The sequence below is a fragment of the Meles meles genome, chromosome 1, assembly GCF_922984935.1.
Source record: "Meles meles chromosome 1, mMelMel3.1 paternal haplotype, whole genome shotgun sequence".
NCBI lineage: Eukaryota > Metazoa > Chordata > Mammalia > Carnivora > Mustelidae > Meles > Meles meles.
Window position 1 is genome coordinate 582,625 of NC_060066.1, and position 26,045 is coordinate 608,669.

At 66.4% G+C, this 26,045-nt stretch overlaps 2 protein-coding genes across 5 annotated transcripts; one reads left to right on the plus strand and one right to left on the minus strand.

Annotated features, from left to right (window-relative positions):
* The first annotated feature begins 65 nt into the window (after window positions 1-65).
* Window positions 66-25,842, plus strand: BOP1 (BOP1 ribosomal biogenesis factor). The gene is made up of 16 exons (XM_046024305.1): window positions 66-206; window positions 1,337-1,537; window positions 12,810-12,875; window positions 22,953-23,107; window positions 23,185-23,302; window positions 23,379-23,480; window positions 23,569-23,781; window positions 23,863-24,024; window positions 24,100-24,180; window positions 24,254-24,323; window positions 24,416-24,548; window positions 24,630-24,810; window positions 24,893-25,181; window positions 25,262-25,346; window positions 25,425-25,532; window positions 25,616-25,842. Exons 1-16 carry the CDS (start codon window positions 111-113, stop codon window positions 25,767-25,769), a joined length of 2,214 nt encoding a protein of 737 aa, XP_045880261.1. The 5' UTR covers window positions 66-110; the 3' UTR covers window positions 25,770-25,842.
* SCX (scleraxis bHLH transcription factor) lies at window positions 19,386-22,946 on the minus strand. 4 transcript variants are annotated; one of them, XR_006820996.1, is made up of 3 exons: window positions 20,808-22,946; window positions 19,985-20,090; window positions 19,386-19,880 (listed from the first exon to the last, which is right to left on the minus strand). XR_006820996.1 is itself a non-coding variant. In XM_046024390.1 (2 exons), exons 1-2 carry the CDS (start codon window positions 21,675-21,677, stop codon window positions 19,842-19,844), a joined length of 909 nt encoding a protein of 302 aa, XP_045880346.1. In that variant the 5' UTR covers window positions 21,678-22,946; the 3' UTR covers window positions 19,387-19,841. The 4 variants fall into 4 exon arrangements, 2 of the variants coding, with proteins under 2 accessions (XP_045880346.1, XP_045880337.1); XM_046024390.1 differs by lacking the exon at window positions 19,985-20,090 and having other exon boundaries at window positions 19,387-19,880; XR_006820995.1 differs by having other exon boundaries at window positions 19,838-19,880; window positions 19,985-22,946.
* Window positions 25,843-26,045: the final 203 nt, after the last annotated feature.

Here is a 26,045-nt window from a genome sequence, read left to right on the forward strand (position 1 = left end):
GGCCGGGAAGGGCGGGGCGGCCGCGCCCCCTGACCCCACAGGCCCCGCCCCCATTCCCACGCGGCTCGCGCTGCCGGAAGTGGCGGCGCGGTCGGGACTGGCCAGGTAGCATGGCGGGCGCGCGGGACGCGGGGCGCGCGGCGGCGACGGGGGCGCGGCCTGGGAAGCGGCGGCGGGGACCGGAGCCGGAGCCGGAGCCGGAGGAGGTGACAGCGGGCGCGGGTCCGAGCGGCGGGGTCGGGCGGCGGGGCCCGGGGCCGCACGTGGTGGCTGGTCTGTCCCCCGCGAGGCCGCCCAGCACGCGGCGCGCCCGGGAGTAGGAGCAGGGAGGGGTCGCCTGCCCTGCGCGGCCTTGGCAGGGAGCGCCCCCTGCGCGGGGCGGCCGCAGGGGGAGGCGGAGGCGGGGGGGACGCGACGGGCCGAGCGGCGGCCTCCCGAAGCCCGCGGGCCCGGCGTGTTACCTGGCGCGGCGCTCGCACCGCAGCCCCGGCGGCCCGACCGCTGCTGCGCGGGGACGTGCTGTGGGACGAAGGACGCCAGGGAGGGAGAACCGGGGCTTACGGCCGCCGGCGCGTCCTCCCGCGGGCGCAGGGCCGCGCCGGCTGCGGGTATCGGGCTCCTGGGCTGCGGACGGTCCGGCCGGGCGGCGGCTCTGCCGCGAGAGAGGAGAGGCCGGTCCAAACCCGGGAAGAGCAGGAGGCCCGGGGTTCTGTGCTCAGAGGCTTCCGGGAAGTCTGCAGCTTCTTGTTCGTCTTTAAAAGGCAGTGACGGGTTCTCCCCGGGCATCTGTCCTTCGGGGTTAGGGAGATGGTATCAGGTAAGCAGGGGAGGGATGGGAGGGGTCAGCCAGGCTTGGAGCGCTTTGTCACTGTCCAACCTTGACAACTTGCTGATCCACTGTCGTTTCCATCCATCGCATACCGGGCTTCTCGTTCAGAGAGAAAAGCCCGGCCAGGATCCCGTTCCTCCGTCCGCCTCAGCCTCTGGCCCAGCGCTGTCATAGCTCGGGTTTGCCAGTGTGGGGTGCGGAGGACGGGGAGCCTGGGCTGGAAATGTGGTGGGAACTGAGCTCTAAGAGGTGGTGTCCTTGAAAACTCCTTTCCTTGCGAGATTCAGGAACTAAATGTCCCTTCCAAGGGCAGGTGGCCGTGCTGTCAGTGGAGGTGGACAGCAAGGAAGGTCCCACCTGGGTTAGGCTTTGGAGGTAGACGCTTGTGGCCTGAGGGCTGTGGCCTTGGAGGCTGGCCATGCAGAGCCATGGGTCAGCAGGGTGCCCGGCGGGTAGTGGGTGGCCTGGGGTGGGGGCTGCCTGTCGTCAACACGGTGCTCCCCACAGTCGCCTCTCGCCTGTGCTCCTGCTCCCAGCCTCCGGGATGACGGCGACTCTGGCCTGTCTGAAAGCGAGGAGAGTGTGTTCTCAGGCCTGGAAGACTCCGGCAGCGACAGCAGCGAGGACGACCCAGCCGAGGGAGAGGATGCGGTCAGCAGTGACGAGGGCCACGGCAGGACAGAGAAGACCACTGGGCAGCTGGTGCAGGTGGGTGGGTGAGGAGCCGTCCTCTCTAGGTGGAGGTGGCCAGGAAAGAAAGTGACCACCAGGCATTAGGCTCTCTGGGGGCCTGTCCCCATCCTGCTTTCTCCCAAGTGTCCTTGGGACCCCAAGGCCCACATCCCTCCTCTGATGCACCTGTGAGCACATTTGGGACCAAGTGGAACACTTGGTTACAGCTGGAGTGCTCTGAGTTCTTGGGGGTTGTTCTCTTGTTTTGTTTTTTAAAGGGTTTTATTTATTTGATAGAGAGCAATAGATCACAAGTAGGCAGAGAGGCAGGCAGAGAGAGGGGAAGAAGCAGGCTTCCCGCTGAGCAGAACCCGATGCAGGGCTCGATCCCAGGATTCTGGGATCATGACCTGAGCCGAAGGCAGAGGCTTTAACCCACTGAGCCACCCAGGCGCCCCTCTTGGGGCTTGTTTTTCAATTACAGTTCTTTACTCTGTTCTCAAGAGCTGCACGTATCCGCGTGCTGGACCTCCTCCGCAGTGCTTCTAGTGTCCCTCTCCGTGGAACCCCGCCTGCTTTCAGCCTGGGCCGGCTTTCCTGGGGGCGAAGCGCGAGGTGGGGCTTCCTGTGCAAGGGCTGCCTGGGGGCAGAGCTCACGGGACACAGGAGCGAGCCGTTCTGACCTGATCCTGGTCCCGGGAGCCTTGCCCGCTGCCGCTTTGGCCTTCTGTCTGTCCCTGTGGTGATGGGGAAGGGTGCACTTCCCTCATGTCTCAAGTGAGAAAAATGAGAGGAAAGTTTAATTTAACTAAAATACACTGTTTGCTCTTTGGGTTGTTTTAGAAACTAGTTTATAACTATTTGTATTTCCAATCGGTCTGGTGTTCTGAAGTTTGTGACCTTGAATCGTGCGGATATCTCCCATAATAGAAACCAAAAAGCCATGCTTGTTTGATCTGTTACCTAGGAAGGAAGGATTTAATGTCAGATTTAAATTTTTTTTTTAAAATATTTTATTTATTTATTTGACAGACAGATCACAAGTAGGCAGAAAGGCAGGCAGAGAGAGGTGGAAGCAGGCTCCCTGCTGAGCAGAGAACCCGATGTGGGGCTTGATCCCAGGACCCTGGGACCATGACCTGAGCCGAAGGCAGGGGCTTTAACCACTGAGCCACCCAGGCGCCCTTTTTTTTTTTTTTTAAGATTAGTTATTTAAGAGAGAGAGAACAAGCAGGGGGAGGAGCAGAAGGCAAAGCAGGCAGGGAGCCCAACGTGCGACTCGATCCCAGAACCCTGGAATCATGACCCGAGCTGAAGGCAGACACTTAACCTACCGAACCCCCAGGTGGCCCCGATTTAACCCTTCTGCCCACTCAGGGTCTGGTCCTAATGCCAGGGTGTGCAGAGAGATGACGTGCGAGCTCCGTTGACTGGTATGGGGGATGATGGGCAGCTGTTTCTCCTCCTTTTTTTAACTCTTTTAAACTACAAAATACACCTTCCTAGAGAAAAATTCAATTTTTCATCAATGCTACTCAGTAGAGAGCGGAAGTTCTTCCTCACAGCCCCTGCTCCCGTGGGCGGCCTCTGCTAGTAATCGTCCTTGCGCGTCGTTTCTCCTTGCATAGTTAAGGTCCACACACTTAAGCATTTGTTTGTTTACGTTTCAAAGTGGGCTACGTGGGTGCCTGGGTGGCTCAGCCCCTGAACGCCTGCCTGCTTTTGGCTCAGGTCATGACACCAGGGTCCTGGGATCGAATCCCTTGTAGGGCTGCTTGCTCAGTGGGGAGCCTGCTTCTCCCTCGGCCTCTGCTGCTCCCCCTGCTTGTGCTCGCAAGTGCTCTCTCTCTCTCTCTGACAAAGAAATAAAATCTCGAACAGATGAACGAAGTAGGCCCAGCACGGCCCCTAATGCAGCGCTTAAACTCACGACTGTGGGAGCAAGACTTGAGCCAAGGTCCAGAGTCAGACACTTAACAACTGAGGGGCCCCCCGGGGGCCCCTAATTTTTTTATTTTAAAAAGGGGTTTTTTAATCCTATTTTATAAATAGAATTATAAAAATAATTTTTAAATTTATTTTTTAGAGAGAGGGTGGGCATGTACATGCAGATGAGTGGGGGGCAGTTTCCCTGATCCAGATCCCAGGACCCCGAGACCATGACCTGAGCCGAATCCAAGAGTCGGATGCTGACCCAACGGAGCCACCGAGGGGCCCTAAAAATAATTTTTAAAAATTAAATCACTCTTGGGGCACCTGGCTGACTTGATAGGTAGAGCATGTAACTCTTGATCTCTGGGTCATGAGTTCAAGCCCTGTGTTGGTGTGAAGCCTACTTAAAAAAAGTTTAAGTAATTTTACATTTTATTTTCTTTTTTATTTTTTAAAGATTTTGTCACAGAGAAAGCATGTGAACGAGCACAAGCAGGGGGAGTGGGGGAGGGAGAAGCAGGCTCCCCGCTCCACTGAGCAGAGAGCCCGACATGGGGCTCCATCCCAGGACCCTGGGATTTTGACCTGAGCCGAAGGCAGATGCTTAACACGCTGAGCCAGCCAGGTGCCCCTTAAATAACTTTTTAACTAAAAAATTTCCGTTTGGGGTGCGTGGGTGTCTTGGCCGGATAAGTATTCCTCTCTTGATCTTGGCTCTGGTTGTGATCTCAGGGTCATGGGGGTGAGCCCTGCTTGGGGCTCTGCTGGGCCTGGAGCCTGGTTAAGATTCTCTCCCTCTGCCCCTCTTCCCCTTAAAAGATTTCGGCTTAAGTTCTCTGAACTAGGTGATTGTGCAAGTGTTTCGGGGGTCTGCGCTTGGGGTTCGGTGGGAGGGACACGCGTGGGTGTGGCCGCAGAACTGCGTGTTCTCCGCGGGCCGCCTTCTGGGTGGGCTTGCTGGTCCATTTGGTGGAGACTGAAGCCCTCCCTTCTCCAGAAGTAGGGGACAGACTTCTGTCCAGGGAGGCTGGCTCTGGCCTCCTGGAGGGCGCGGTTCTCAGAGGTGGGAGGCTGCCTCTGGGTCCGCTGCAGCCCGGTCCGCTCGTGGCCAGGACCGCAGCCCCCGCGCTGTGTGCAGTGTTGGGGCCTCGTGGGCGTGGCACCCTCCTGGGCCCCTCCCACTTCACACCCTGCTCTGAGGACCGTCCCTGCCTCCTGTGGTCATCCTGGATGGGAACCCCACGAATCTGAGTTCTGCAGAGCCCCCGGGCCGTCCGGCCGTGGCCGTTCACGTCTCTGGCCCCCTTGTGCTTTCATCGAGGGCTCTGGGTAGCCCCGTTGAGGTGTTTTCTGTTCTAGTGCACGGTCGTCCTTTCACGAGGGTTGAGGTTCTCTAGGCCAAGAGAGAGGATTCAGGTGGGGACTGGGGGTTCTTAGTCCTCAGTGGAACAGTCTCCCCAGCTCTCCTTTTTGCCACCTGCTCCCCAAAAGCCATCCACGCCCCTCCATTGGGTCGAGCTGGCTCCCCGCTGCACGGCCTGAGTCCTGTTGCTAGCGCGCAGCCTCGAAGCTGCAAACCAACCCCTGCACGGAGCCGCTTCCCGAACTACTGTCTCCCGCGGCCTGCGGGCCTGTGGACCCTGCCAACGGTGACTCCCACTGGGGCCCGGGTCCCCGCCCGCTGTCCCCACTCTGGAACGGAAAGCCCCCAGAATTCTCTGGCTCCTGGCCACGGCCGCCTGTGTGGTCTGGCAGACGGCGGTCTCAGGTGAGCTGCTTCTGCGAGTGGAGACCCTCTCGGACTTCTGCTCTTCCTTCCGCCCACGGCGACCGTGCCCCAACTTCTCTTCCGCTGGGTGCTCCTGTCACTGTCTCCCCTGCATTCTGTCCCCTTTAACCTGTCACGGCTTCCGCCACTTCCAGGGTGGGCAGGCCACCACCCAGCTCCTTGACTTCTCACTCTCCTGCGCGTGCCTCAAGGGCACCTGCCTCCTGGTGGGGCTGCGCACTGACACCAGGGTCGCAGGGCCTGAGGCCGAGAGCCGCAGAGAGGTGCGGACTGGAGTGGGACGCCGCGGGCCCAGGCCCTCCAGTCCAAAGAGTGATGTCCACAGCGGGGAGCTGGAGGGTTTGCCTTCCTGTTCTGGGAGGGACGGGGCTCGTCAGAGGACCCTGCCCCACAAGTCCTGGGTTCCAGGTGTGTCTGCCACAGGCCATCCCAGACTGGCATGAACATCCTGCTGAAGCCATCCAGGGATGAAGCTGGGTGGCCAGGTGATCACTGGCCCATTCTGGGGGGACTATCCTGATCTCCACCTTCCTTTCCCGTGGGAGAGAGATGGGGTTACGTGGCCTGCCCTGGGCACCGCCGTATGTGAGCCCCTTCTCCACCACTTCTTGGGTCTTTGGAAGGGATCTAGACATGTCCAGCACTTTTTTTTTCCCCAAATATTTTATTTATTTGACTGACAGATCACAAGTGGGTGGGTGGGTGGGGGGAAGCAGGCTCCCTGCTGAGCAGAGAGCCCGATGCAGGGCTCAATCCCAGGACCCTGAGATCATGACCTGAGCCAAAGGCAGAGGCTTTAACCCACTGAGCCCCCCAGGCGCCCCCAGCACTTTCTTTTTAAGGGTTGTGTGGGCTCACGTGGTTAGCATCATAGACCCCAGCAGAGAGATTGCTTGGAGCTCCTGAGGGCCGTCCCTTCTGCTCTGTCCTGCCTCCTGCTCCGGCGTGAGCGTGAGGACTGTGCCTGGGTCTTCCTGGCTACTCCGCACAGCCAGGCTCCCATCTGTGTCATGCCCGTCTGCTTCCTGACTCCTGTCTTCCTCGCGTCCCTCTGGCTCTGAGGGCTGTCCTTGCCAGTTAGTGTCTGTGGTGTGCATGGGCCCCGCGGCCTGACCACCCCTGGGGGGTGGAAATCCCCCGTGTGTGCTCGTTCTCACACGCGCAGGCAGTTCTTGGAGTGTGGTCCCGGGAGCATCTCTGGGTCAAAGGCCGGAGCATTTTGAGTGGAAGGAAAGTACCGCGTCGTGCTGTGATACTTGCACCGTTTCCCAGGCCTGCCAGGACGGTGTGTGGTTAAAAGTCTTTATTTTTCCTACTCTGACACATGGGAAATGTGCTTTCTTGTTGCTTTATGATTTTTTCTTACATTAGGAAAGGGGCCTCTTTTTCCCGAGTTTCTGCGAGGCCTGTTTGAGCCGCATTGAGAACACCCAAAACGCAAAGTTTCCGTCGCTGTGACATCTCGAAGGTCGGGCTCTGCAGGTCGAGAAGGCCACGTGGAACCGTGGTGTGTGTGCCCCTTCCGGACTTGGGTGTCTCTGCCCAGTGGGGCCTGCAAGCCCTCCCCGAGCCCTGCCCTCCTCTCCCCCGTCTCCAGGGGCTCTAGCTCAAGGCCGGGGTGGACCCCAGGAGGGAAGTGCCCCCAAGGCCTCTCCCAGGGGGCCTGCGGGTCCTTGCAGGGAAGGAGTAGCTGTCTCCCTCGGTTCTTTGTAAGCTTTTTTCTTTGTAATCTCTTGACCAGAACTTGCTCCTAACCCCTTGTTCCCTGACCCCCAGTGTCCTTCCCCGATCTCAGAAGTCCCCTCGGTCGGCTTCCCTTGGCGGGAACAGTTGTGCACCTGCCGGCCCACGGGTGGGGGGTCGGACCAGCTCCTTGCTGTTACCCGGGCCGAGGTCTCCCATGTGGGGAGCCAGGTGCCGTTTTGTCTCTCTTTGTCGCCCGTATCTCTGGTGGTGTGGCCCAGTAGCCCCGAGTTTCGCGGCGTGACAGTGACTCGTGTTCTCGCCGACTCCAGGAGTCAGGGCTGGAGTTGGGCTGGCGCCCTGGCCGGGTGCTGGCAGGGGCTGGGGAACTCCGGGGAAGAAGAGCACCGCGTGTTTGGGGGGCTGGTCGGTGCTTGGGGCTGTGGGGTCCCCTCTGCCTCTGCGGGGTCTTGTCTGAGGCTCAGGGCACTCGCGGGGACGTCCATGGCTGCAGGCCGCTCACGACGGGCATGTTCACTTGTTTCTCTAGCTGCGGGTGGTTTCGGGCGCTGTGCACTGCCTGGGCTTCCCCGCCGGGATGATGTCTTCTCCCTCGGCCTCCACTCAGAGCACCCGGCCCTGTCTCCTGGTCACCCCAGGATTGGCCGCCCGCTTGCCTGTCCTGGTGCTCCATGACCTTGTGGACCTGAGTCCCTTTCTGCTGGGCCGGTCTCCTGGGGCACGTTCTGCGGCCCCTGCCCCCACACTGTGCCCCAGCCAGAGAGCCCTGTGCACGCACCTCCCCGAAGGAGGCCCCAGAGGGGGAGCCCAGGAGGGGTGGGGGGGGACCCTTTCGCTCTCTGCTCCCGTGGGGTTGGGGGCGGGGGCTGGGGGTTGGGCAGGATGGTGGGGATCGATGTTAGGGGGCGTCTCCTTAGGCTCCCCGGCCCAGCATGCCCGACCTGGCCCAGCTATGCGCCCGCTCCCCAGGGCGCGGGGCCTCTCAGCGGGCAGGAGGGCCCTCGCTTGCCTGCACCCTCGGAAGGAGGCGTGTGCGGGGCCTTGGGAAGGGCGACGTCTTTGTGCTTCTTCGAGATGAGTTCTTTTGGGTGGATTTATGGGCCTAAAGCCATTTTCTCCCCTCCGTGCTTGTTTATTTATTTATTTATGCATTTGACGGAGATGCCGCGAGAGAGGGAGCACAAGCAGAGGGAGCAGCAGGCGTCCCCAAGCAGGGAGCCCGATGTGGGGCTCGATCCCAGGACCCCGGGATCATGACCTGAGCCCCCCAGGCGTCCCCTGGGCTTGTTTAGACCCAGTGTTCCCACTTGTCGTGTTTACGTTGGTCTTTCTTAGGTGGGTTTTTCCCGTTTTGTTGTCGTTTGTCACAGGGCCCTGTTGTTGGTTCGCGCTCCCCACGCGCAGCTGTCACGAGTGTTTTCCAGGCGTTTTTTTTTTTTTTTTTGAAGATTTTATTCACAGTGAGAGAGGAAACACAAGCAGGGGGAGTGGGAGAGGGAGAAGCAGGGAGCCGGAAGTGGGGCTCGATCCCGGGACCCCGGGATGGTGACCTGAGCCAAAGGTGGACGCCTAACGACTGAGCCCGCCAGGCACCCCTCCATGTGTTTCAAGGAGCGTCCTGTGCGTTCCGTGCTGCAGACCCGTGGGCAGAAGGGGCCTGCCTGGGTCTGCGCGTGGCTCTGGGGCCAGGGGTGGAGGGAGGCAGCACGCTGTGGGGGTCTTGGGCCCAGGCCGTGGCTGTGCTGCTCGGGTCTGGGTGTGCGCGCTGTGCCTTGAGGGGGTCCCGTGGGGGGCCGTCAGCAGCTGGTTAACGGAGCTCACCTCAGCTGGGAAGTGCCTGGGCACCAATCAGAGGGCCAACGATGTGAGCCCACAGCCCGTGTGGGACTGGCCCACGGCAGCACCTGGGAGCTGCTCCACGGTCCGCCCGACATCTTGAGCGTTATTTAGCCATTTAGCCGCACCCTCATTTCTGGGGACCAGAGTTCAGGCAGGGTGAGGTGGTGTCATGTCTGGGGGGACGTGGTCAGTGGGATGGGCGTAACCCACAGCCTCCTTTCGCTGGGTCCTGCCCGAGAATTAGGTGGCGCCCTCAGAGGGTGTCCGCTCCCCTGTGCCCCTCCAGGGCTCTGCTCTGTTCTGCTCCGGACAGTCGTCACTCATCACGCCCCGTGTTTCGGGGCTCAGGGGAGGGTCTTAAGGAAGAACAGCTCATCACCCATGTGTCTGGTCGGGGCAGCCCGCATGGCCGGCACCCGCTGGGCGCGTCCTCACCGAAGGGCTCTGGGCTCCGAGGGCACCGCTGCAAGGGCTTCAAGGTCCTGACTCGGGGTTCACAGGTCGTTGGTCGGGCTGCTCTCCTGGGGCAGGCGAGCCGTAAGCCCACCCAAGTTTGGGGAGGAGGCACGTAGCCTCTGCCCTCATTGGGAGGAAAGTCAAGGATTTGCTGCCGTGGCTTGAAACAGCAACAGTCTGGGTGCCCGGGTGCTTCAGACGCTCCGTGTCCAGCTCGGTTTCAGCTCAGATCGCGGTCTCAGGGTCGTGGTGGGTCCCCGTTGGGCTTCGCGCTCAGCTCGGACCCTGCTGGAGGCTCTCCGGGCGCCGGGGGCTCGGTCGGTGAAGTCTCTGCCTTCAGCTCAGGCCACAGTCTCAGGGCCCGGGGTCCCTGCTCAGCCTTCCCCACCCCCACCCCCCGCACATTCTCTCAGTCTGGCACTCTCTGTCCTCTCCCCCTTCCTCTCCCCTCCCTCACACTCTCTCTTGGCTGTCTCTCAAATAAAGACATATTTGTTTATTTTAGGATTTTGTTTATTTATTTGAAAGAGAGCAAGAGAGAGACCACAAGCTGGGGGGGGGGCGGTGGAGAGGGAGAAACAGGCCCCCCACTAAGCAGGGGGCCCAATTCCACGGGGGCTCCATCCCAGGACCCTAAGGTCATGACCTGAGCCGAAAGCAGACGCTTAATGACTGAGCCGCCCAGGTGTCCTTATTTATTTTAAATAAGAAAATTTAAAAGGAAATAATGAAACAGCCAAATTCTTGCCACTGAGTACAACCCCCCAACCTTGTCCTGTTGCCCCGCCCAGCCCAGGGGGCTCATCCGAATCCGGCCAGTCCTCAGTCTTGTCCCCACGCAGCCTTCACCGTGGTGGCATCGAGTCCCATTAAACTGGTCTGTTGTGAACGGGCGCCGGCAGCGTGGAGAAGTCTCTGGGATTCGTGAAACCGGCTGGGCGCGAGCAGGGCCGGCTCCTGCTCTGGGAATGGTCCTGTTCTTCCTCGGAGTCCCCCGCCTTTTCCTTCGGGACCGAGGGTGGGGGCTTCAGCTCTTGCTGTCTCGGGGCTCTCCAGCCCCCGTGGCGAATGTTCTCTAGAAACTGCGCGTCTGCTCCTCTCAGTCTAAGTCCCTTGTCAGGAGCCACGTCCCTGAGGAGGCTGAGCAGCCCTGGGGGCTGGCCTGGGGGTCTGCAGCAGGCTGCGGGGGCCGTGGATGCTCTTTGGCGAACACAGTGTTTGCCCCACACCGGACCCTGGTGAACATGGGTCACCAGCCGCGGTCTGGCTCCCAGTGTGGCTCCCTGCCGCATGCCAGCCCAGCTCACTGCCCCGGACGCGCACAGCGCTGGACCTTCAGGCTGTGTTGGCTGCTGGTCCCCTTCTCCTCCTGCATCTCACGGACCCCACAGGAAGGCGTGCAGGATGCCAACTTCTGGCCTGGTAGCGTCGTGCGGGCCGCCACAGGCTCTCGGGGTCCCGCTTGTAAGGGCTGGTGGAGGGGCCCTTCTGTCGTGGGGCAGGGACGGAGGGGCTGGCTGTGCCCGGGCCCCGGTGGTTGCGATAAGATGCCTTGGAGGCAGTCAGCACCCCCGGGGGGGCCCTGCTTTGGTCCTCACGGTGTATGGTGGTTGTGGGGTTGGGCAGAGAAGCAAGAGCTGTTCCCCTGGCCCGCCGCATGTTGTTTAGGTGTTCCTCTTTTTTTTTTTTTTTTTAAAGATTTTATTCATTTGCCAAACAGAGATCACAAGCAGGCAGAGAGGCAGGCAGAAAGGGGAGGAAGCAGGCTCCTCGCCCTGCAGAGAGCCCGATGCGGGACTCCATCCCAGGACCCCGGGATCAGGACCTGAGCTGAAGGCAGAGGCTTTAACCCACTGAGCCCCCCCAGGCGCCCCAGAGGTTTTCCTCTTTTTAAATGCCGGGTACCCAAGAGGGCCAAGTGTGTCCAGGCATGGGGGCTGCGCCCAGATCCTCCCCAGGTTCCCGGAGCTGGGCCGCCCTCTGCTGCCCCCTGGCGGCCACCGTGTCTCCTGCAGCAGCACTTCTGCGGGGAGACAGAGGAGACAGCACTGCTGGGGGACCCCTCCTTGCTGGGGGAGGGCCTGCCTGTCTCAGGCCCCTTGCATCTGGACTCGATTGCCCCCGGGGCCGGTCACGCCCAGCACAGGGCAACGTGGGGCATCCTGGAGGTCGAGGGGCTGTGACATTTCCTGCCGGGACCCCACGACCATGGCCTGAGCCACATTCAGAGGTGATGTGGGACTCTGGAGTTCCGAGCTGGTGGAGAGCGCGGCGGGCTGGTGCCGTGGAGCCCGCTTGCTCAGGAGACTTGTTGCCTGGCCCCGGGCCTGGGGCAGGTGTGTCCCCTGGCTGCTGCTCGGGGCGGGGCTCCCTGTGGGCTAGGACGGAGCAGAGCTTGGGGCCCTGGTGGGGAGCAGGAGCTCGGGCCTTGCCCTGCTTGCCCCGCACCCACGCCCTGCCCCCATGAGGCCGCGCTGACCCACTTTCAGTGGGCAGGGTTCCCACAGCGCGGGAGCATGGGGAGCGGGGGTGGGGGACACATGGAAACCGAATCCCGCCTTGTTCCTGGCCTGGAAAAAAACTTAAGTCTCCCACCCTCCTTATACTGAGGGGAAAACCAGGCGGGAGGAAGAGCCACCTCTCAGGCCTTTGGCTCCTGCCCTGTCGGGGGAGTGGGGCTCTGGCGGGGGTGCCTTGCTCAGGGGCCCTGCTCCCGAGCACTGGACGGCGCCCGGGAGGGAAGGCAGGGCTGTTTTCCCCATCAGTCCGGGTTCCGGTACGCCCGACTCCCCCCATCCTGGGAGGGAAGGGTCTGTTTTCCAGGTTAGGGTGTGAATGTTCCGGGGCTCCCATCCCTGACCCTGTGCGTTGGAGTCACCCTGGGGGTCGCGGCCTCCTGCGTTCTCTGGGCCCTTGGCTGACTGGGCTGACTGGGGCTCCCAGCTGCCGTGGACACCGAGGCCTCCTGGGGGAGGGGAGCTTGTCCTAGGAGAGGGTTGGCTGTGGCCCCGTGACAGTGGCTGGCAGCACGTGCCACACACCCTGCAGAGGGACCGGGCCAGGTGTGGGGACCGCCCCCGCCCGGCTCTTACTTGCTGCTGTGGAGTGCTAACCCCACTGTGTTCCCTGAGCCTGGGCTCCCTGGGGCCCGGCGGGGCTGGGTTCGGGCAGTCGCGCCAGGAGCCCTTTCTCCGTTAAAGGTGTGGGGGCGGCCGGGCCTTCACGGGTGGCTTTGTTGCCTACTGACTGTTCCTGCCTGGACAGGGGTCAGCCCTTCCCCGGGCCCTTCCCTGGAGCTAGCGCAGGGTGATGAGCCCCGCCCTTGACAGAGAACCTCAGGTGGGGCCCCAGAGGCCCCCATGGACCTGGGGTCTCGCTGGTCTTGTCTTAAGGCCCAGGGCAGGTTGGAGCTGCTTAGAGACTGGGGGTGGCGGGAACCTTGGGCGCAGCACCGGGGGGGGGGGGGACAGCGTGTTCTTGCCAAGCCACCGCCACCAGGAGGGGACAGGGGACTGCGGGCGTGGGCTCTGCCCGCGGTCAGAGGGCGTCAGCGCCCTGACACAACCATTGTTCCTGTCTCTCCTACAGGCCGGGAGCCCTCGCCGAAGGACGGAGGCGGCAAGCGAGTATGCAGGGGACAGCTCCGATGAGGAGGTGGGCGCCTTCCCCAGCTGCGCCGCGCTGCCCGGGGTAGGGGGAGTCGGGCCGCTGCTAGGGGCCGCGCCTGTGGTCCGGAAGGGCGATCTCAGGTCGGGGACGCACGTCTGCTCATGTGCGTCATCGCTCTGGAAGGAAGCGGGGTGGACGTGACGCAGTGAACCCCCCAGGGGTGTCTGTGGGGCAGCCGGCTGGTGCTGGGGTCCCTCGTGCTCCGTGGAGGCTGAGCTCACACTCAGTGGGCACGGACAGGCTGCGGCAGTGCTGGGCCCTCGTGGCGACAGACCCAAGTGCCGAGGGCAGCGTTGCCTGGCGGCTTCGCGCAGGACGTGGGTGGCCTCTGGGTGTCCCACCTCTTCCCTCCCTGGTGTCCTTGAGGTGTGGACTGTTGGGGGCCCCATCCCAGGCGCCCTCTCCAGCTTAGGGTCTGAAGGGGCAGGCGTGGTGCCCTGGGTGGCATATGCAGAGGCCCCGGCGTGTGGCCCAGAGGCTGTCTCTGCCCCCGGGGCTGCTGCTCTGGGAGGGCTGGACCGGAGCCCCGGAGTGGCCATCCTCCTCCTGCCCGTGCCCCCCCAGGTGTGCTCCGGTCGCTGGTGGGGCTGTGGCCCCTCTTGCCTCCATGTGCCCCCAGATATGTGCCTCCGTGGGCAGCGGCCTCGGCCGGAGGAGGACGGCAGCGTTGACGCGGACCTCGCGGGGACCGCAGTCCTCCAGAGCTCTCCCTGCCGCCGGCGGGGGCTGTCCTGGGGCCTGGGGAGGCTCGCGCCACCCCCCCACCCCCCGCTCGGCCTCCAGCCCCACGCTCGCGCGCTCTTGGCAGCGGCTGCAGGAGCCTTGGCCGCCCGCCCGATCTGGTCTCTGTGCGTTCAGAGAACAGAGACAAAACAAAATAAATTGGTTTCCTGGCCGGAGCAGCGGGCGCGCATGGGGGGGGGGGGGCGGTGCCGTGCGGCTCCCTGCCTGTCTCCCCTCCCAGGGGCTCTGGCTGTCGGCAGCCACATCCTGTCGGCTACTTTTTTATATTCGGTATTTGGAGAAATCGATGATGGTTGTAAATGGAGTGCGGAGCGGGGGAGGGGCCCGGGCCTGCCCACAGGGAGGCGCTCCTCGGGGCCTGGCCCGGCCCAGCCAGAGCCGCGGTGGGGGCTGCGGGGGCAGCTTCCTCCGGCGATGACTATCCCATATGTCTGAGTGACAGGAGGGGCCCGGGTGCCGTCCCCAGCTTCTGCCAGCACAGCCGGCCGCGGCCCGAGGGGGCGGCACAGCTCATCTTTCAGGAGCGCCGCCAGGCCCGACGGGCGCCTCCCTCCCCGGAGCCGCACGTGTGCCTGGGGTGCTCGGGGCGCGCGTGGGCACCGGTGTCCTCCACACTCACGTCGTGGGTGTCTCTGCAGCCCAGGCAAGCGCGGTGGACTTCGGGGATGAGGCCCCCCCTGGGGACCTGGTTGGGAGCGTGGGGCTCGGAGGCCGTGTGGCCCGTGGCTATGTCGTGTTTCTGGAGCCTGTGGGGGTCCACAGTCCGGGGACACCATGGTGTCAGGGTAGTGCCTTCTCCTAGCAGCATCCTTGGAGGTGGCCCGGGCGTCTGGACCCCACGTGAGGCTCTGGCCAGCAGCAGAGGTGGCCTGACAGGGTCGGTGGTCCTGGGAGAGACAAGCTCGTGGGCGCTGTGGCGTGGCGGCCGGCGGGCGAGGAGCACGTGCCACCGGGCCTCCCTTTCCTGCCCTGCCCCGAGTCTGCTTCTGAGGCCTGAGCTGGGGGCTGCCGGGGCTTCTGGACCCTCCGGCCGCTGGCCTCTTCCGGGCCCAGCTTTGGGGGTCCCCCGGATGCTGACTGATGAGCGACACTGGACTTTCACGGGGTCGTCGGAGGCCTCTCCTCGTGCACTGCGCTCCTCAGGCCCCAGATTCACACCCGAGCCGCGCTGGGGCCCGAGTCGGCTCGAAGTGCCGCTGGGTCTGGTGGGGGAGGCTGATCAGCCGCAGGCTGTGTCCACCCCACGCCTCTCCCACGGCCGCACCTCACAGACGTGATCTCATCCAGCCGCTGGACCCTGGGGGGGCGGTGTTGGGGGAAGGGCTGATGGCCTTCGCAGCCTCGGGCCCCTCTTTGTTTCGAGCCGTGGGGGAAACTGAGGCCGGAGGTGAGGGGTGAGGGGTGAGCCCCGGCCGCAGAGGTGCAGAGGCAAGTCACCCACGTCCCCGAAACCCCGGCCCGACAGCCCCCCCCCCACCGCGGGGCCTCTGCTGGGGGTGGCGGGGGTGGGGCCGCAGCCCGAGCCGCCCCGCGGGTGCCCTGGCCTCACTGTAACTGGGGATCCCGTGGGGACAGGCCCAGGCCTGTCTGCATCCAGAGCCCGCCATCCCCTCTGCTCTCTCGCCAAACGGCCGTTAATGGCCTCTCCCAGCTACTGAACCGGCAGCTGCCTCCAGCGCTGGCGGCCTCCGCTCCTCCCGGGCCGCCGCCCCGCCCGTCCTGGCCGCCCGCGCTCAGGGCGCCTGCGTCGCTGCTGGCAGCAGGAGCCCCGCAGCTCAGGTTTCGGGCTGTTTGTGGAGAGAGCGCCCGGCCTGCGAGTCTGCCCCTTCCCGCGGGGCTGACCCACGGCCTTGCAGGTGGCCGCAGGGCGCCGCGGGCGTGACGCCTGTGACCGCAGAGTGCCCCTTGGTCCACAGGCGCCGGGTGGGGGGGGCACGGCCTCCTCCTGCCAGCCCTGCACCCGCCCTGTGCCCGCCTGGTGCTTCTCGGCAGGGGGAGAGCATCCCGGTGGGGAGGGCGGTGTGGGGGCCAGTGGGGGGTGCCGTGGTGGGAGCAGCTGTCTCTGTAAGGGACGTAGTACGCCTTCTGGGGCAGAGCGGGGTCTCTCGGTGCTGGGGGCCTGTGCAGCAGCGGGCAGGTCGAGGTAGGGCTGATTCGGAGCTGCGTCCCCGCCCCCTTTTCTGGGGCACGTGGGTGGCGGAGGTCCCGGCTCTGTGCCCGCTTGGGGCCAGTTTCCTTGGCAGTAGGAACCCAGCTGGGCAGGTGGGCGGGAGAGTGCCGGGACAGGGGAGGAGGGTTTGCCCGGGGTAGTGACAGCGTGGGCTGGGGCCTGGGGGAGGGGGTACAGGCAGGGCTGAGGGGAGTCCTCCGGAGTGAGATCCTGGGGTGCTGGGGACAGGGCCGGGGGCAGGTGGGGGGCTCGGGCGCCCTCGCACCAGCAGCTCTTGCTTGACGCGTGGGTCTCAGAACCGGTCTCTCCCGCTCCGCAGAGGTGGTCCTGTGCCTGCCCCCAGTACTCCAGGGAGAGCCTGGGAGAGCCGCTGCCTGCAGGAGTCAGGGGCCCCCGTGGAGGCTGCACTTGCTGCCCCCTGTCACGGAGGAATTGGTGGGCGCCGGGCAGTGGGCTCAGGGTCCCATGTCAGTGCACGTGATGCCTTGGGTGGGCCTGGCTGGCAGCCCCTTGGAGAGGGACGGACCGAGCGGGCGCTGGTGTCTGGGTCGTCCGTGCCAGACGCGCCCGCTCCCTGAGTCGGCAGATGGCCGTGGTGGTCTGATGGAGGAAGCGTGGGAAGGCGGCTCGGAGCCCCCACCTGCCCCTCCCCCGCCCCTCTGGCTGCTCCCCTGCTAGGGTCTCCTCCCCTGGCCTGGCCCTTCGGTCTGTGAACCGGGCCTCCGCCTGCCGGCACCTTCCGTGGGTGCTGGTGCAGCAGGCGAGCGGGGGAGCGCGCAGCCGGGCCTTCTCCTGCCCGGGGCTCTGACAGAGACGGAACCCGTGGAGGAGCCAGGAGAGGCCGGGGCTTGTGCAGGCCGAGTGGCGCTCGGAGACAGGCGGGAGCTTCGTGCAGGGGGGGCTGCGCGAACACTGCGGGCATTGTAATCGGAGAGGGGCAGGGGAAAAGAGAGAGCCTGAGCGAGGGCGGCTGACCCCACGCTCCCAGGGGACAGGTGGGAGAGGCGGAACGAGGAGAGAGTGAAGGATTCCAGAGGTGGGCCGGCTTCCTCTCTCGCAGACAGACACGGGAGGGAGGCGGGCAGCGGGCCAGGCCGTACCTGCACTTCCAATCTGCGGTCCTGACAGCTGCAGCCACTTGGGGAGGGGGAGGGGAGGGGCCGGTGGAGCGGAAAAACCCCAGCCGGTTGCTGCGTGTCCGTGCAGTCTGGGGGTGGGGGACCCCCGCTGGTCCCCTCCCAGAGGCTCGTCCTTGGGGTAGAGCGCCCCCCCCAGGAGAGCACGGGGGGCGTCTGTGTCCTCAGCCCCCGCCTCCGAGCTGGGCGCCTGACCTGGAGGGGTCGGGGGTTGCTTGCCCCCACGGGGTCACATGTGCTTCCTGGCAGCCCACAGGTGCTGAACGGGGTGGGGGCCGGCTGGCCCGCGGGCTCGGGCCTGGTGATGAATCATGTGGGGCCGCCGGCAGCTCATTCCCTAGCCTGGGGACAGGGAGCTGACAGCCGGGGCCGCTCCGAGTGTTTCCAGCCCAGCTTGGCCCACGGCGGCGGCGGCGGCGGCTGGCCCAGGGCGCGGGCCCGGCCCCTCCTTTCCAGCCGCCTCTGGGGCGCACACGCGGGGAGCCCTGGGGCTTTGTCCCTCCTGGGGGAAGGCGAGGCCAGCGTTCTGGGAAGGAGGCCCCGCCTGTGGGGGGCACACGGGAGCACCTGCCGCCCCCAGCCCCGCGGCTCCCAGCCAGTGGACTCAAGCAGGGCCGCCTGGCTCGGGCCAGCCCGCCACCCCAGTCTGGTTTGAATTTCTGGAGCAGTGAAGGGTGACGGAGCGCTCCTCCCCCGCCCCCCTGCTCCCTGCTGTTGGCTGGCGGGCCAGGCCCTCGCTGCTACCGGAGCAGCTCAGGGAGCCCTGGGCCCACTGCCCGGGCCCGAGTCGGCCAAGCTGCAGCCGCTGTTGGGACTCACAGGCCCGGCCTCGGGGAACTGGCCTGCGCACGCTGTGTCCGACAGGCCAGGTCCCCGGGGGGCCATCCCAGCAGGCCTGTCCTCTCCCGCTGGCCTCCCGGAGCCGCAGCACCTCCTGTGGAGGCCTCCTGACACCCCCTCGGCCGTGGGGCTCCGGGGGGTGCCCCTCCCGCTTCACCCTCCTCTGGCCTCACGTGGTACGTGTTCCCTGTTCACACGTGCCGCTCTGTGGCCACGAGGTGGGCGCCCACTCGCGGGCTCGTCATCTTGGCGGGGCTTCCCAAGGGAGGGTTACATCCCCCACCCTGACTCCGGGGTGGACGTGTGATTACAGTAGGTGGGGGGCCCCCAGACCCTCCCCGCAGGACATCACGCCATGTGCAGTGAGCTGGGGGATGCAGGCCCAGAGGCCTGGGGTGCACCTGCCCCCCCGACACTTCCCCCGGGGCTCTCACTGCCAAACCCCCCCCCCCCGTTTGGACTCCCACGTCTCGGGTGGGGCTTGCCCTCTCCCCCCTCCTCCAGCCGGCTGTGGGCTCCTGCAGGATTAGGGAAAGGAAACTTGGGGTTGGGTTTCTCTCGGAATGGAACCTGCCATGGCGACTTTTTATCCTGTTATATTTCTATCACGTTGGACACAGCCCCCCGTCTGGCCCTTAATGGCTCTGGCTTTGAGAGTTTCCTCCAAAATTACACCACTGCTTCCTGCTTCGCAGTTCCCCGGAGCCCCCCGGTGCAGAGGAGGGGGGCAGCTCTGGCCCTGCCCTGTTGGGGTGCCCACGTGGGCCTCAGCACCTGGCTTCTCCCTGGGGACCCAGGAGGGTGGGTCATGGGGGCCTCTGGAGCCTGTGCCGAGGGCTGGGAGGGCGCAGGGCTGGCACCTGGCGCCCTCGGCCATTCCCTCTGTGGTCTGGCTTGGCCGGAAGTCAGGCCCGCCCGGCCCAGTGAGGGGGAGGGGAGGAGGGAGGGGGCTCGCCAAGGGCCGCCCCTGCCTTTCTTCTCGGCTGCGCCGGCAGAGCATAATTGTCACCTGCAGGATTTTAATGGTCAGCCAGCTGTGCGCAGCCCGGGAGGGGCCTGAAATCTCCCTGCCCGGGAGCAGGTGGGGCGTTTGGAGGAGCAGGGTGGGGCGGCCGGGGCAGCGGGGAACTGTGGGGGGCTGCGCGCAGGGTGGGGGCATGGAACTCCTCTCACAGCTTGTGGGGTCGGGGAGCCAGGGCGGCCCAGTGGTGGGACTCAGAGCCCTGTTTGGGGGTTCGGGGTGGGCATGCGGGGGAACGCAGGTGGCTGGCCCCGTAGGCCTGCCCACGTTGGGAAACCTGCCGCACCGGGCAGCAGCCTTCACTCCACCTCCCCCAGGCGTCCGCTTCGTACGTCTCTGGGCAAAGGCTGAGGCCCAGAGGCTTGGCCTGATCGTGCTGTGAGCTCTGCCCTCCTCACCCCTTCCGGGATGCCTGGGTGCCCGGCAGGCCCTCAGAGACAAGGCCAGGCTGGCCGGCCCCCTGCTGCGTGGCACTGGGCTCCCTCCATCCCATCCTTGCCCTCCTCTCCCTCTTCTGTCTCCTTCGGCCCCTGGGGCCGGGGGGGGGGGGGGGGGGCGGGGGTGCCTCACTCTGCCTCAGGCCTGGGCGGGAGGACCCAGCCCCCGGAGGGTGGAGGCCTTCCCTGAGACCCGGTGCCTCTGGCCCAGGGAGGACGGAAGACGGGAGGACCGAGCTTGGAGAGAGCCGAGCACGGAGAGCGCCGTGAGGGCCGCGCTCAGGCTGGGCTCTGAACCGCTCAAGAGAACTGTGTTTCCACGGTTGGACAATACGGTTTTGTTTTTAATTATACAAAGTTTCCAGACTTTATATTGTGGTATCAAAGACACAAGATGCCAGCATGTAGTGACCAGAAGAAAACCCAGGGAGGAAGCCAGCACGGAAGCTCCCGGTGGGCCCGTGCAGAGTCCCGCACACTTGTGTGTCCGTTGGCCCCGCCGTAGCCAGAGGCGGGGCTGGCTCGCTGGGCGCCCTCACAGGAGGCCTGTGCCCGAGTCAGGTCCACGGGAGCGCTCTGTGGCTAGCCCAGCGGTGTCCGTCTCTAACTCCGAATCGTCGTCTTTCTGTCTCTGTCCTTGCTCTGCGGAGGGGAGGGGCAGTGTCAGGAGAAGCCCGCGCCTCTGGGCTTCCCCCGGGTGCTGTCTCCGCTGGCGGGCGCTTGAAAGCACCCCCTTCCACGCTCACCCCGGCTTCCCCGTGCGGGTTGGGGAGGAGAGTGCGCTGCTGCACAGCCGAAATTGTAAAATTAAATTTCCCAGATGTTCAGGCCCCAGGAGCTCACGCGTGCTGTCTGGAGAGGAAGTGGGGATCGGGAAAAGCCGCGCCGCGTTTTCTCCCGCTCACCCTGCTTTTCCGGTGCCACCAAGCACGGCAGGAGCTATAAATCAGCCGCCGGCCGGCGCTCCCGCAACGTGGCCCTCCCCCCCAGCCCCCACGTCTCCCGCCGGCCTCTTGTCTGCAGAGCCCACGGCCGCCCCAGGGGTCTGAGTGGGCAGCCCCAGGGGCATGGGCGAGGGCCGCGGGAGAGCTAGCAGGTGCCCCGTAGGCTTTAGACCAGTGGCAGGGGCTGTGTTAGGGTAAACAGGTGGGGGAGGGGAAGGGTGAGGGGGAGTCCCCTTCCTTTGGGGACAGGGTTGGGGGGGGCCAGAGTTTCTTGAACCAGTTCTGGTCCCCCTGCCTCTTCTAGTTTGGTGTCTTCTCCGCCTCCCAGACTCCCAAGTAGCGATGGGTGGCCCTCTCTGGTCCCCATGGGCATCTGTGTCCCTGGGGACTCCGGGGAAAAGGCCCAAGGAAGGCCTGGCCCTGCCTGCCCCAGCTGGGCCTTCCTGTGCTCCTCCCTCCCAGACTGCGGCGGCACACTGGGTCATGCGAGGTGGGGGTGGGGAGCTCTGCCCGCCTCCGGCCAGGGTCTCTGTCCAGCAGGTGTGGGTCACTAGGGTGACACCGAGGCAGAGGCCGCCACAGCCTCCTGGTCCCTTTCCGTGGCTGCCCCGCGGGCCCCACTCACCAACTTTCTCTGGTTGCTGAGGCAGAAGGTACAGATCTGTTTGGGCTGGGCGTTCTCCCCGTCGCGGGGCGCGGGCGGCGGGGGCGGCGGCGGCGGGGGGCTGCCTGGGCGCGCGGCGTGGAAGAAGGCAGGCCCCGAGTGGCACGGCTGCCCGTCGCCGCAGGCCTCGCCCACCAGCAGCACGTTGCCCAGGTGCGAGATGTAGCTGGAGGCCAGGCGCAGCGTCTCGATCTTGGAGAGCTTGCGGTCGGCCGGCTCCGTGGGGATGAGCGTGCGCAGCGCCGTGAAGGCCGTGTTCACGCTGTTGGTGCGGTCCCGCTCGCGCGCGTTCGCCGTGTGCCGCTGCCGGGGCTCTCTGCCCGGCCGCCCCCCGGGCCCCGCCGGGCCACCCCCCGCCCGCCTGCCCCCGGCCCGCCTCCGGGCGCCCTGGAGGCCGCAGCGCGCGGCGTGCACGCGGCAGGGCTTCTCGTCGGAGCCCGAGCTCTCGCTGCCGCGGTCCTCGTCCTCCGACAGCGGGCTCACCTCGGGGTACAGGTAGCGGCCGGGCGGCGCCGAGCGCAGCATGGCGAAGGACATGGGGCCGGCGGGCGCGCCGTCAGCTCCGCCGCGCCCAGCGCATGCCGCCCGCCGCGCGGCCGCCCGGGGCCGGGGAGGCGCGGGTCTCGGGGGCCCGCGGTGGCCGCTGCGGCGCCGCGCGCACGTGTGCGTCCCGGGCTGGAGCGGGGCCGCGGGCCGGGCCTTTATAGTGGCGGCGGCCCCTCCCCCGCGCCGGCCCGCCCTCCACCCCGCCTCCCAGCCCCCGGAGGCCGCGCGGAGCAGGGGCCCTGGTCCCTCTGCCTTCTCGCGCCACGCTGAAGGAGCCCGGAGCATCTCGCTGTCTCTGGGGGCGGTGGGGGGTGGGACGCCCCTTCTGGGGGGGGGGGTCCCGGGGCTCTGCCGCCCTCACCCTCTGCCTCGGCAGGGGGCAGGAGGGTCAAGTGGGACCCATGACCCAGGCAGGTCTTCTCCCTGGCGCTGGTGCCAGGCCACACCCTGTTTGTCTGGGTCTCTCTCTCCGGTGTGCACTTGGGCCTGTTGTGGCGGGCAGAGTGGGGAGGGGACGCACAGCCCTGGGGGGCTGGAGTTCACCCCACCATCCAAGGATGCTCCCCGCCCCGGGTGTGCGTGGGGTCACTGGGTGGCCTCCCGGTGTCAGCGGTGCCCTCCGGCTGTGGTACAAGCTGTGCCTCCTGCCTGACACCTTGCTCTCTGCCAGCGCGTGCCCTGCTGTGGGGCGACCTGCCTGTTCCCTTGGTGCATGCTCCAGGGTCTGTCCGATTCAGGGGTGGCAGCTCCTCTCCACCCCCATGCAGAGAAGGAAGGCCAGGGGCACAGGAAGTGTCCCCGAAGGGCGGCCTCGCTGGGCGCACGGAAGTTGGCAGGACTAGAGCAGGCAGGTGCAGGGGGCCAAGCCTGGGGGATCCTGTGCTCCTGCACGGGGGCCCCTGGGCTCCCCACTGTGCTCGGTGTCCTCTGGGCCCCTCCCCCGTGGCCACTGTTCAGGAAGCGGCCGCCCGGGCAGCCGTCTCTGTGCTGGGCGGAGGGCGGGTGGTGGCTGGCAGGGGCCTCGACCAGGAATGTGTGTCCAGGAATGTGGCTGCTGGGGGGGGCGGGGGCAGGACCAGGGAGGGCTGGGGGGGTCCACAAATGCCTGCGGCGGAGCGCAGTGGCTTCTGTCTCCCCTCGGAGCGGGCTGGCGGGGTCTCCCTGAGTCCCTGCCCGTGGCTGCCCGTTTTTGCCTAAGGCCCCCGCCAGGGGAGGGAGCCCATGGGCGATGAGGTCACCCTTGTCTGTGGCTGCCCAGAGGCCTGGCCAAGGAATCCGGGGGGAGGCTCAGGGGTTGGCACCACTTCAGTGGAAAATGTGAAGGTACAGCTCCGGCGCCTCTGAGGGCCAGTGTGGGGCGGGCAGCACTGGCCGCCACGCCACGTCACACCCCAGGGAGAGGGCATGTGTCGGGGTGCTTGGGTACCATCCCAGCAGCCTCGAGGCCCGTTCCCTTGCTCTCGCGGGTCCCCCCTGCCCCGGCCTGTGACTTGGGGGCGCTTGCAGGGAGCGATGGGCACGGTGGGCGCCCGGTGCTGACAGGCTGGCCTGCTGCCCCAGGACATCCGGAACACGGTGGGCAACGTGCCGCTGGAGTGGTACGACGACTTCCCCCACGTGGGCTATGACCTGGACGGCAGGCGCATCTACAAGCCGCTGCGGACGCGTGACGAGCTGGACCAGTTTCTGGACAAGATGGACGACCCCGATTACTGGTGGGCAGCCTCCGGCCGGGGCCCGTGGGGGGCGGGGTGGGGGGGCTCCGGGCTCGGCTCTGACCGCAACCCCCCAGGCGCACGGTGCGGGACCGGATGACGGGGCATGACGTGAGGCTGACCGACGAGCAGGTGGCCCTGGTGCGGCGGCTGCAGAGCGGCCAGTTTGGGGACGGGAGCTGTGACCTGTACGAGGTGAGTGGCGGCGGCTCGCCCTGGGTGCGCGGGGGCCGCCGAGGAGCCCGGGCCCACCTGTGCGCTGTGCCCTCAGCCGGCCGTGGACTTCTTCAGCGGCGACACGATGCTGCACCCGGTGACCAACCGACCCGCCGACAAGCGCAGCTTCATCCCGTCCCTGGTGGAGAAGGAGAAGGTAGGCGCCGGTGGCCGGCCAGACTCCGCTGCTGTGGCCCGGCCTCCGCCCCCGTGTCCCCGCGCGCTCACTGGCCCTGGCCTCGCAGGTGTCCCGCATGGTGCACGCCATCAAGATGGGCTGGATTCAGCCGCGCCGGCCCCGGGACCACACGCCCAGCTTCTACGACCTCTGGGCGCGGGAGGACCCGGACGCCGTGCTGGGCCGGCACAAGATGCACGTGCCCGCGCCGAAGCTGGCCCTGCCCGGCCACGCGGAGTCCTACAACCCGCCCCCCGAGTACCTGCCCAGCGAAGCGGAGGTGGGCCTTGCCCTGGGGTGGGGGTCTGGGACCGCCCCCCGCGCCTGGCCCCGGGCCCCCAGCTCACCCCTGTCTCCACAGCGCCTGGCGTGGGAGCAGCAGGAGCCGGGCGAGAGGAAGCTCAGCTTCTTGCCCCGCAAGTTCGCGAGCCTGCGGGCCGTGCCGGCGTACGGACGCTTGATCCAGGAGCGCTTCGAGCGCTGCCTCGACCTCTACCTGTGCCCGCGGCAGCGCAAGATGCGGGTGTGTGGGGGGCGGGGGAACGGGGGCGGGGGCACAGGGTGTGGGGCGGGGTGACCTCGTGCTCTCCTGGCCCAGGTGAACGTGGACCCTGAAGACCTCATCCCGAAACTGCCCCGGCCGCGGGACCTGCAGCCTTTCCCCACGTGCCAGGCCCTGGTGAGCGGGTGGGGGATGGGCAGGTGGGGAGCCCCCGGGAGGGGTGTCTCCTCACTGACCCTCCCCTCCGTAGGTCTATAGGGGCCACAGCGACCTTGTCCGTTGCCTCAGTGTCTCCCCGGATGGCCAGTGGCTGGCTTCAGGTGAGCCTGAGGTGGGGACATTGCCAGCAGGGGGGTGGGGTGCTGCTGGGGGGCGGGAGGGCAGCTGGTGAGGCCTCGTTCGCCACGTCCAGGCTCCGATGACGGCTCGGTGCGGCTCTGGGAGGTGGCCACTGCCCGCTGCGTGAGGACTGTGCCCGTGGGGGGCGTGGTGAAGAGCGTCGCCTGGAACCCTCGCCCCACCATCTGCTTGGTGGCCGTGGCGGTGTAAGTGGGCGGCCCGGGGTGCGCTGGGGGCCGCGGGTGCAGACCTGCGCCTGAGGGGCCGCGTGTCACTCTGGCCCGCAGGGAGGACTCAGTGCTGCTGTTGAACCCGGCCCTGGGGGACCGGCTGGTGGCGGGCGGCACGGACCAGCTGCTGGGCGCCTTCGTCCCGCCCGAGGAGCCCGCGGCGCAGCCCGCCCGCTGGCTGGAGGCCTCGGAGGAGGAGCGCCGGGGGGGCCTGCGGCTGCGCATCTGCCACGGGAAGGTGTGGGCGCTTGGCGGGGGGTGTGGGGTCGGGCGGCCCAGGGCCGGGGAGGGCGCACCTGAGCCAGCCCTGTCTTCTGCAGCCTGTGACGCAGGTGACCTGGCACGGGCGCGGGGACTACCTGGCTGTGGCGCTGGCGGCCGCGGGGCACGCGCAGGTGCTGATTCACCAGCTGAGCCGGCGCCGCAGCCAGAGCCCCTTCCGCCGTAGCCACGGGCACGTGCAGCGCGTGGCTTTCCACCCGCGGCGGCCCTTCCTGCTGGTGGCCTCGCAGCGCGCCGTCCGCCTGTACCACCTGCTGCGCCAGGAGCTCACGAAGAAGCTCAGACCCAACTGCAAGTGGGTGTCCAGCCTGGCCGTGCACCCCGCAGGTGAGGGCGGGCGGGGCGCGGGGGGCGGGCCGGGCAGGGGAGCGTGCGCGCGCAGGTCCCCACCGGCCGTCCGCCCCCAGGCGACAACGTCATCTGCGGCAGCTATGACAGCAAGCTGGTGTGGTTCGACCTGGACCTTTCCTGCGAGCCGTACAGGGTGCTGAGGTGAGCGGGGGGTGGGGGTGTGCGTGCGGACGGGCCCTCCCGGGCCCTCCCGAGCCCTCACCGGCCCCTGTCCTCCAGGCACCACAAGAAGGCCCTCAGGGCCGTGGCCTTCCACCCCCGGTACCCGCTGTTCGCGTCTGGCTCAGACGACGGGAGCGTCATCGTGTGCCATGGGATGGTGTACAAGTGAGTGTGAGCCCCACGCCCCCTGCCTGGCTGCGGGGAGGGGTGCTCCCCCGCCTGAGTCCCTCTGCTCCCCTCCCCCACAGTGACCTGCTGCAGAACCCGCTGCTGGTGCCGGTGAAGGTGCTGCGGGGGCACGTGCTGACCCGAGACCTGGGGGTCCTGGACGTGGCCTTCCACCCCACCCAGCCGTGGGTCTTCTCCTCGGGGGCCGACGGCACCATCCGCCTCTTCAGCTAGGCCGCCCAGTTTCCGAGGGGGCGGGGGGCGCGCGTGTGCTCGGGACCCTCAATACAGCTGTTCTTGCACCGACTGCCGTGTGACCTTGATTCGGGGTTTCCGACCGGCTGCCCCACCACCGTTTGGAGCCTTGCCGGGCTCAGTCTTCCCAAACCGGGTGCCGCCGCCCCCGCTGCCCTGCCGGGACAGGCTGGGTCCTTGCACTCCTACACCGCCTGCTGAGGACCCAATGGCTTTATTGGAAACCGGAGTGGGCGAGTACAGCCGCTTGCCCCC

What these genes read in the sequence shown, in the direction of transcription:
- BOP1 (XM_046024305.1), top strand. Translation starts at nt 111, where the DNA reads ATGGCGGGCGCGCGGGACGCGGGGCGCGCGGCGGCGACGGGGGCGCGG. An exon ending in CGGAGCCGGAGCCGGAGGAG is followed by an intron (nt 207 to 1,336) that starts GTGACAGCGGGC and finishes TGCTCCCCACAG; the next exon opens with TCGCCTCTCGCCTGTGCTCC. An exon ending in TGCCATGGGATGGTGTACAA is followed by an intron (nt 25,533 to 25,615) that starts GTGAGTGTGAGC and finishes CCTCCCCCACAG; the next exon opens with TGACCTGCTGCAGAACCCGC.
- SCX (XM_046024381.1), bottom strand. Translation starts at nt 21,677, where the DNA reads ATGCTCCGGGCTCCTTCAGCGTGGCGCGAGAAGGCAGAGGGACCAGGG. An exon ending in TCAGCAACCAGAGAAAGTTG is followed by an intron (nt 20,091 to 20,807) that starts GTGAGTGGGGCC and finishes CTTCCTCTCCAG; the next exon opens with ACAGCACGCGTGAGCTCCTG.